The following is a 9,717-nucleotide window of genomic DNA, read 5'->3' as shown; positions in this document are numbered from 1 at the left end:
GTTTTCTGTGACGGTCTTGAGGGATGAGCGGATCGTGGTTGTGGCTGAGCAGAGACCTGACGCCACTGAGGAGGACAGCTTCCAGTGGATGAGCCGCGTTCTACAGGTTGGTTTCATTCTAACACCAAACACCACATCACTCAGGTCCAACGATCCAACAGAAAGTTATTTTTATTTTTTTTTTTTCCCGTGTCCTGTCTGGCTGTGAAACAAACAGAATGGATGTCTGAATGCTGGTGACAAGCCTTACAGATTTACTCTCAGGTGGAGCATCAAAGCGTCTGCTTTAAATGTCACGCCTGATACTTAAAACTTTATTGTTATTGTTTTTGAATGCTTTTTAATTCCAACCAGACACGGAGTCAGAGGTGAAAGAGAAAGGAATGGGCCATTCCCATCTGTACCGGGTCGGCCCGGGCCGGGTAGCGTAGGTTGTTTACATATCTGGGTGGCCTGGAATTTTTCCGGGCCAACCAAGGCTCATTCTCAGCCCTCTTCTCGAGCGGGTCTGCTTCAGGCCGACCAGGGCCAACACACCCACTGCTGACAGCAAATTCACACCTTCCATTAGAGCAAGCCTCTGATTGGTGGGTAGAATCAGCCCACATGGGCTTAAGACAAGGATGTGTGGAATCAACCGGGCCAGGCTGGGGCCGGCTGGGGCTACCCGGCCCGGGCCGACCCGGTACAGATGGGAGTGGCCCAGAAGAGACAAAAGGTGTGTGTGTGTGTGTGTGGGGGGGGGGGGTTCCACAAAAATAAACAATAATTAACAAGAATCTGCTTCTAGACCTGCAGAAAGAGACAAGAAAAAAAGAAAAAAAACAATGAAGAAATATAAAAAAGGGACACAACAATACAACAAGATCAAGCTATCACTGCGTCAACTTGATGAAGAAATATAAGTTCAACATTGTTTAACTGAACAATCACACGATAATAAATCACAGTGCATTTAGTGGCAACGACAGCCTTAAGACATGTGTTGAACGTGCCCAAGTCCATACTTATGTGAGCACCATGTGAGCACCTGTGTGTGTACACGCGCTTGTTTATGTAAGGTTTCTCTATAGGAGCGTCCAATAGGGAGTGTGAGGGGCCACAGACAGAGGAGGACTGGATCTACCCAACTTTTATTATTATTTCTTAGCCAACAGGCTGCAATATATACCAAGATGGTTGCAAGATAACCCACTAGATGAGTCCTGGTTAGATATAGAACAGACACTTTGCAATACAATAGAGCTTTCAGACTTACCATTTATTAGCTCAAGCATAAGGAAACATGAAGGCTTCAAAAGTATTAGTATCAGCACCTCTCTGGCAGCATGGTGGGAGTATCTTAAAATGACAGAGTCTTCACTAGTACCATGCAGACGCACACCTATCTGGAACAATCCTGATATTTTGCAAAATAATAAAATGATCAACCTTCTGGACTGGAAAAACAAAGGAATCCTATACCTGGAACACATATATGAAGGATTGGACTTCATCCCATTTAATAGAATAGTCTCCCAATTTGGAATGGATAAGAATAGCTTTTTAGAATATCACCAAATTAAATCTGTAGTCAAACAAAAATTTAAGCTAAATAAAATAGAATTACAAACACCACCGAGGGTATTAGACTTCTATAATCTCAACCCCCCCCAAACTACTGTCTAAAGTATATAAGACACTGTCCTAAATAGACGATAGAATAGTAATCCCTATTGAAAAATGGGAGGTGGATCTATCAGTCAGCTTTGACCAGAACTTCTGGTCCCAAACTTGTTTAAAAACTTTTAAAATGAACAAAAAGTTATTTATAAAGTTTTTATTGTTTTTCAGGGAAATCTTAGAAACTGAAAATAAAATCCACCGCGTGTCCATAAATCCTGGTTTAAGGTTTCTGTTTGGGTTTTCTGCTCCAGGCCATAGACAGCATCCATGGAGTGGGAATCTTCTGTCTGGCTCTGGTTCCGGCCAACACCCTTCCCAAGACTCCCCTGGGGGGGATCCACCTCTCGGAGATCAAACAGCTGTACCTGGAGGGGGGGCTGCATCCCTGTAACGTCCTGATGTGTCCCCACACCTGTGTCACCAACCTGCCCAAGCCACGGCAGAAACAGCCAGGTGAAGGCGGGTTTTACAGCTCAGAGCTGCTTGGGTCCGGTTCTGGGTCTGGGTCTGGTTCTGGTTCTGGGTCGGTGTTCTGACTTGTTTGTGTCTGCGTGCCACAGAGATCGGACCCGCCTCTGTGATGGTGGGGAATCTGGTGTCGGGGAAGAGAATCGCTCAGGCCAGTGGCCGAGACCTGGGTCAGACCGACGACAACGACCAGGTTGATACACACACACACACACACACACACACACACGTGCACACACACACACGCACACACACACACACACACACACACACACACACACACACACACACACACACACACACACGTGCACACACACACACGCACACACACACACACACACACACACACACACACGCACACACACGTGCACACACACACACGCACACACACACACGCACACACACACACACACACACACACACACACACACACACACACACACACACACGCACACACACACACACACACACGCACACACACACACACACACACACACACACACACACACACACACACGCACACACACACACACACACACACACACACACACACACGTGCACACACACACACGCACACACACACACACACACACACACACACACACACACACACACACACACACACACACACGTGCACACACACACACGCACACACACACACGCACACACACACACGCACACACACACACACACACACACACGCACACACACACACACACACACACAGGTGAAAATAGATAACTGATGGGACAAATTTAGTGTTTATAATTTGATTAAAGCTGATCGACGGAACAGAAAACAAAGTGTTGAGTTTTCTTTAGATTTTCTGAACAAACTGAAGGTCAGGAATGTTTCTCTTTAGTTGCTGATTGGAAGTTTGACTTTTGAGTCCAACAGCTCAGCTAATAATCCCGACTTCATTAAAACGTGCTGTTGATTTACAATCATAACGCAGCAACGGCCCGTAGATACTTTCTGCAGCCCGAGGGCTCCGAGTTCAGTTTCATCCTTCTCTCAAACTTCACAGCCTGATTATTGATTAAAGCCAGAAGGCTGAGTCAGCAATAAAAACAAATCAGCTGGTGAGTAAGCACAAACGGACTCAGGACCACCCTGCTGTCTGATCTCAACCAGGAGTTTTGTCTCTGTCACTCACTCTGGTTCTGAAACATTTAGATGTATGGCGTGTTGTGGCGTGGCGTGTTGTGGCGTGGCGTGTTGTGGCGTGGCGTGTTGTGGCGTGGCGTGGCGTGTTGTGGCGTGTTGTGGCGTGGCGTGTTGTGGTGTGGCGTGTTGTGACGTGGCGTGGCGTGTTGTGGCGTGGCGTGGCGTGGCGTTCCATCAGTGGATGGAAGTTTCAGCTTCATGAATAAAATCTGCTTCTGTTCTTTTCTAGTTTTTGTTTCTGTCAGAGATTTTGCAGTGGAGAGCTCAGACCACACCGGACCACGTCCTCTACACACTCCTCAGCTCTCGGGTAAATGCGCACACACACACACGCACACACACCGCTAGGTTTTGTTCTACCAGCTTCATAAGAGCCGCAGTTCTTCTGATGGTGTTAAGTATCCATCCTTCTCCTGTCGTTCCTCTAGGGGGCGGTGTCCAACTCCCTCACCTGCCTACAGCTGCATAAGAGAGCAGAGCGAGTGGCGGCTCTGCTGATGGAGAGAGGAGGTCTGCAGGAAGGAGACCACGTCGCTTTGGTCTACCCACCAGGTCACAGATGATCTTCAGATGTTCACGGCTTTGAGCAGAAGTCCTGATCTGCTCCTCACGTCTCTAGAACATTAGAGGAAATCTAAAGACGTGAGGAGTGGATCAGCGGCGTTCCAGCAGAGATGAATGACTTGCGCCTGTCTCCATCTGCGTCCTGCAGGTATCGACCTGATTGCAGCGTTCTACGGTTGTCTGTACGCCGGCTGTGTTCCCATCACGGTGCGACCGCCTCACCCTCAGAACATCTCCACCACACTGCCCACCGTCAAGATGATCGTCGAGGTGGAGCTCTGATTCTGTTTTCTGTAAAATCAGCTGATCGGTGGCTGCTGAAGCGGCAGTTTGGGTTTTTATTGTGTGTAAATAAAAAAACCACAGAAGAAGAAACAAAGTAGAATTTTGTTTCTGCAGGTCAGCCACTCCTCCTGCGTGATGACCACGGCGGTCATCTGTAAGCTGCTGCGCTCCAAGGAGGCCATGGCCACTGTGGACATCAGGAACTGGCCTCCGGTTCTGGACACCGGTACTGTTAGAACCCAGATGTTCTGGGATCCGCTCACAGCTGGTACATAAACGTATTTTTTATCTCCAGATGATCTTCCTAAGAAGAAGCCTCCAGCTCTCTACAAACCCACCAACCCCGACGGCCTGGCCTACCTGGACTTCAGCGTGTCCACAACCGGAATGCTGGCCGGAGTTCAGGTCCGCTCCATCCTCAGCTCCACCCCCTCACCCACCAGACAGGAAGCCTCCAGTCCGAACACAAAACCACTTCCTGTTTCTCAAACGTCTAAAAGCTTCCATGTTGTTTGTGTCCGTCCCTCCAGATGTCCCATAATGCAGTGGGAGCCTTCTGTCGCTCGGTGAAGCTGCAGTGTGAGCTGTACCCGTCCAGAGAGGTGGCCATCTGTCTGGACCCGTACTGCGGCCTGGGCTTCGTCCTCTGGTGTCTCTGCAGGTCCCAGCACCTCCTCGTCTTTATTTTTGTGTTGCTGTTGGACACTTCCTGTTAACGCTCCAGAATCACAAATCTACGCTCATAAAAATGTCTTTAATCTGAGATTTTATTCTGGGGGTCCATCAGCTGTGGTCTGTCCCGCTGAAACCATGTCCCTGTGTTGTCTGCAGTGTTTATTCTGGACACCAGTCCATCCTGATCCCTCCGGTGGAGCTGGAGTCCAACCCTGCGCTCTGGCTGCTGGCCGTCAGCCAGCTGAGGGTGCGGGACACGTTCTGCTCCTACAGCGTCATGGAGCTCTGCACCAAAGGACTCGGTCTGCAGACTGAAGCGCTCAAGGTCAGCCTGGTGCCACGACTCGTTTAGGTCCGTTTTACTGGAGGTTCTGGTTCTGAGTCTGGTTTCTGACTGGGTAGGAACTGGGCAGACAGACACTTTAATGTCTAAATCACTAAGCTGGTGTGGGTTCAGACGCAGAGAAATCAAAAAGTACAGAAACATTTAGTTTCATTTTATTTGATTTATTCTGTTCCCAGTTTCTCCAGTTCCCAGTAACTGGGAAGAGCTCCGGCTTCTCTGACCACTCAGAAAATTGTCTGAGAGAATGTTTGTCTTTTCTAACGTGGTCAGACTTCCAGCAGCAAAGACGAGACTCGCGAGGACTAAAGGGACGTTCTGGAAGTTCCTTCAGGAACGTTGTCCCAACCGTCCCAGTCCAGAGACATCCTGTCCCAACCGTCCCAGTCCAGAGACATTCTGTCCCAACCGTCCCAGTCCAGAGACATTCTGTCCCAACCGTCCCAGTCCAGAGACATTCTGTCCCAACCGTCCCAGTCCAGAGACATCCTGTCCCAACCGTCCCAGTCCAGAGACATTCTGTCCCAACCGTCCCAGTCCAGAGACATTCTGTCCCAACCGTCCCAGTCCACCGTCCCAGTCCAGAGACATCCTGTCCCAACCGTCCCAGTCCAGAGACATCCTGTCCCAACCATCCCAGTCCAGAGACATCCTGTCCCAAACAGCCAACATAAAAGCTTCAATATTTTCACAGATTTTATATTTTTTAAACTTTATTTATTACTAAAACTCAGTTTAACTAAATTTTTTTCAACTTCATTTTAATTTACGAAAAACAAACTCAGTTTTCTCAGAAATCAGTTTTTACTTTAAACACAAAAAATGTATATTATATTATATTATTTTACATTATATTATATAATAATTTGTTATATTATAATATAATTATTTATATTATAATATATGATATATTATAATATATAATTTAATATTATATTATATCATTTTATATAATATATAATAATTTGTTATATTATATTATAATTTTTATATTATATTATATTACATTATTTTATAATATTGTCGTCGACTTCCTCCGCTTATCCGGGTCCGGGTCGCGGGGGCAGCATCCCAACTAGGGAGCTCCAGACCGTCCTCTCCTCGGCCACCTCCACCAGCTCCTCCGGCAGGACCCCAAGGCGTTCCCGGACCAGATTGGAGATGTAACCTCTCCAACGTGTCCTGGGTCGACCCGGGGTCCTCCTGCCAGCAGGACATGCCCGAAACACCTCCCCAGGGAGGCGTCCAGGAGGCATCCTGACCAGATGCCCAAACCACCTCAACTGGTTCCTTTCAATCCGGAGGAGCAGCGGTTCTACTCCGAGTCCCTCCCGAATGTCCGAGCTCCTCACCCTATCTCGTGGAAAAGATCTTATCAATCGCATTGAATGACCAATTAATTAAATCCATTTCTAAAAAAAAAAAAAAAAAAAGGGAATCCCAGAAGAAATGCAAAGAAGCGCTCTGTAGGCAGACGGGACAAAGGGCCTTGGGGAAAAAGATAAGGGAGCAAAAAGGGAAGCGACTGTACTCTGTGAGTGCCAGAAGAGAATTATATTATATTATAATTTGTTATATTATATTATATTATATACATTAATATTTATTATATTATAATTTTTTATATTATATTATAATATAATTTTTTTATATGATATTATATATTTTGTATGAATTTTATATTATAATAAATTATATTATAGTTTTTATATTATATGTTATATAATATTTTATTATAATGTTTTATATTATATTATATTAAATAATATTAAAAAAAGTATCTTATATTATATAATATTACAATTTTTAATATTATATTATATAATAATTTTATATGATATATAATTGTATATAATATTATATTGTATAATTTAATATAATATTCTAATTTTTTATGTTATATGATATTATATTATTTATATATTTATAATATAATATTATTTATTATATCATTCATATATTTTGATATTATATAATTTTATATTATAATTTGTTATATTATATAATATAAATTAAAATTATATTATAATTTTTTATATGATATTATATAATTTTATATTATATTATATTATATATTTTACATAATTTTATAATATATTTTTATAATATTGTATATTATATTATTTTATATAATATATTATAATTTTTTATATGAAAATATATGATATAATTTGATATAATATAATATTATATAGTTTTATGTCAAATTTTATTATATTGTAATTTTTTATATTATATTATATTTTTTATATAATATTATAATTGTTTATGTTATGCTATATTAAATTATTTATATTATATGACTTTTTATATTATATATATATTAATATTTGATATTTATTTTATATTTATTTTTTTATCTACGTGTTACAGAGATTCACCTTTATGAACACAAAACTAGGATGTAAAGTTTAATAAGAGTTTACATAAAACATCCATCTGTTGTTTAGTCTGCTGGTTCTGGACTCAGTCGGACTCAGATCCGCACCGGTCCCGCTGTCCAGCTGCAGGCAGGTTTGTCTCTGTGAGGACGACTGACAGGTGGACGGTTGGACGGCGGTGTGAGTGACCCTATCCGCCTCCGGCTCTGCAGTAATAAACCTCCTCGTCTGCTGGACTCTGATTGGTCCCTGATGGACGCCACACAGTTACTTTTAGTGATTATCTGTCTTTAAGTCTCCATGGAGACTGGGGTGCTGAAGATGGGCGAGGAGGAGGAATGGTTTTTATTTCTGGATTTCTCTCATAAAACATTTTCCTTCAGAAGAAAAACGGAGAATGGAGATTTTTATTCCCTCGTTTCTTCATCAGAACCAGTCAGATCTGGACTGTAAACTCTAAACCTCCATGTTTACTAAACAGGAGCACAGGTAAATCTACCTGACCAGGTGTCTCTCTGTCCCAGGCTCGAGGTCTGGACCTGTCCCGGGTCCGGGCCTGCGTTGTGGTGGCGGAGGAGAGGCCCAGGATGGCGCTCACACACTCCTTCTCTAAGCTCTTCAAAGACCTGGGTCTCCACCCGCGCTCCGTCAGCACCGCCTTCGGCTGCAGAGTCAACCTGGCCATCTGCCTGCAGGTACGGTGATGTCATAGACACGCCGCCATGGAAACAGCATCACACTACAAAAGTCTCACTGTTGGCCCTCCAGAGCCACCGTACGTGGAAACATTCTCCTAAACTGTTTGTGAGGAAGAACCCAGGTGCTTTAAACTAGAGAAGAACCCTGGAACCAGAACCGTAGAACCAGAACCGTAGTCGAGTCAGACACGTTTAGTCTGCAGGTCTGGGATGATGACAAGCCTCGTTTCTTCTGTTTCCTAAAACCCGTCTGTGATTGGCTACAGGGCACATCTGGACCGGACCCGACCACGGTCTACGTGGACATGAGGGCGTTGCGCCACGACAGGTACTACCCCCCCCCCCCCCACACACACACACACACACACACACACCCGTCTATCTGCTCTGCTCGCCACTCTGGAGGTTTAACCCGTAAACGTGTGTGTCCTTCAGGGTTCGGCTGGTCGAGAGAGGTTCTCCTCACAGTCTGCCTCTGATGGAGTCGGGGAAGGTGAGTGGGTCAAAGGTCATCCTAAGACCTCAGATCATCAGGAGAAGTTTCAGATAGAGACAACAGATCGGAGACGTTCTGGGTTTATTTCTGCTGCTGGTCCTCCCACGGTGGTGAGTCAGAACCTGCAGCGGGTCTGAGATGCTCCTCCTCCTCCCTCTGCTGCCGTTGCTGTGGATTCCCCCCCCCCTCAGGAGACCAGAGTCTAGAAACGTCCCGTTATTTTTAGATGTTCTGATGGGCCCGTTTGTTTGGGTCCGTTTTGCTTCCTCTTGTGTGATGATGCACAAACCTCAACAGAACCATTTTGTTTGTGTTGAGTTAGAAACAACAAAGATGTCAGCTGTTTACTCAGAACCTGTTTGGGTTTCTCCAGATCCTGCCGGGGGTTCGGATCATCATCGCCAACCCAGAGACCAAAGGACCGCTGGGAGACTCGCATCTCGGAGAGGTGGGCCGGAACCAGCAGGCTTCCTGTTTTATTCCTGAACCGTGTTTGAGTTTTACGCGTTTTGTGCTGCTGCTGCAGATCTGGGTCCACAGCGCCCACAACGGCAGTGGCTACTACAGCGGCTACGGAGAGGAGGTCCTGCAGTCAGACCACTTCAACTCCAGACTCAGCTTCGGAGACACACAGACGGTCTGGGCTCGGACCGGGTACCTGGGCTTCCTGCGCCGCACCGAGCTCACCGACGCTAACGGAGGTGAGAGCTGGTCCTCCACTTCCTGTTCCTCCTGGATCAGCGTTCAGCAGGTCTGACTGTGTGTGTGTGTGCGTGTGTGTGTGTGCATGTGTGTGTGCGTGTGTGTGTGTGTGTGTGTGTGTGTGTGTGTGAACAGAGAGACATGATGCTCTGTTCGTGGTGGGAGCTCTGGAGGAGGCCATGGAGCTGCGGGGGATGAGATACCATCCCATCGACATCGAGACCTCCGTCATCCGCGCTCACAAGAGCATCATGGAGTGGTGAGTCCTCCCAG

General features: G+C 45.4%; 1 protein-coding gene across 3 annotated transcripts in view; it reads left to right on the top strand.

Moving 5' to 3' along the window:
• The window catches only part of LOC107383155 (disco-interacting protein 2 homolog C), a 46,134-nt gene that overhangs the window by 33,863 nt on the left and 2,554 nt on the right, over window positions 1-9,717 (top strand). For all 3 annotated transcript variants that reach the window (XM_054751000.2, XM_070553473.1, XM_054750999.2), the window contains 16 exons: window positions 1-106; window positions 1,917-2,118; window positions 2,226-2,326; window positions 3,530-3,610; window positions 3,729-3,852; window positions 4,013-4,134; window positions 4,264-4,375; window positions 4,445-4,554; window positions 4,680-4,810; window positions 4,981-5,149; window positions 8,073-8,243; window positions 8,513-8,574; window positions 8,682-8,739; window positions 9,116-9,190; window positions 9,269-9,443; window positions 9,580-9,703. The exon at window positions 1-106 is cut by the window's left edge and continues 9 nt beyond it. In XM_054751000.2, coding sequence (XP_054606975.1) covers window positions 1-106; window positions 1,917-2,118; window positions 2,226-2,326; window positions 3,530-3,610; window positions 3,729-3,852; window positions 4,013-4,134; window positions 4,264-4,375; window positions 4,445-4,554; window positions 4,680-4,810; window positions 4,981-5,149; window positions 8,073-8,243; window positions 8,513-8,574; window positions 8,682-8,739; window positions 9,116-9,190; window positions 9,269-9,443; window positions 9,580-9,703 — 1,923 coding nt within the window. The remainder of the gene's footprint in view (window positions 107-1,916; window positions 2,119-2,225; window positions 2,327-3,529; window positions 3,611-3,728; window positions 3,853-4,012; window positions 4,135-4,263; window positions 4,376-4,444; window positions 4,555-4,679; window positions 4,811-4,980; window positions 5,150-8,072; window positions 8,244-8,512; window positions 8,575-8,681; window positions 8,740-9,115; window positions 9,191-9,268; window positions 9,444-9,579; window positions 9,704-9,717) is intronic.

The sequence above is a fragment of the Nothobranchius furzeri genome, chromosome 7 (assembly GCF_043380555.1).
Source record: "Nothobranchius furzeri strain GRZ-AD chromosome 7, NfurGRZ-RIMD1, whole genome shotgun sequence".
In the NCBI taxonomy this organism is placed as follows: Eukaryota; Metazoa; Chordata; class Actinopteri; order Cyprinodontiformes; family Nothobranchiidae; genus Nothobranchius; species Nothobranchius furzeri.
Note: the sequence above shows the minus strand (reverse complement) of the source record. Positions and strands in the feature narration are given on the sequence as shown.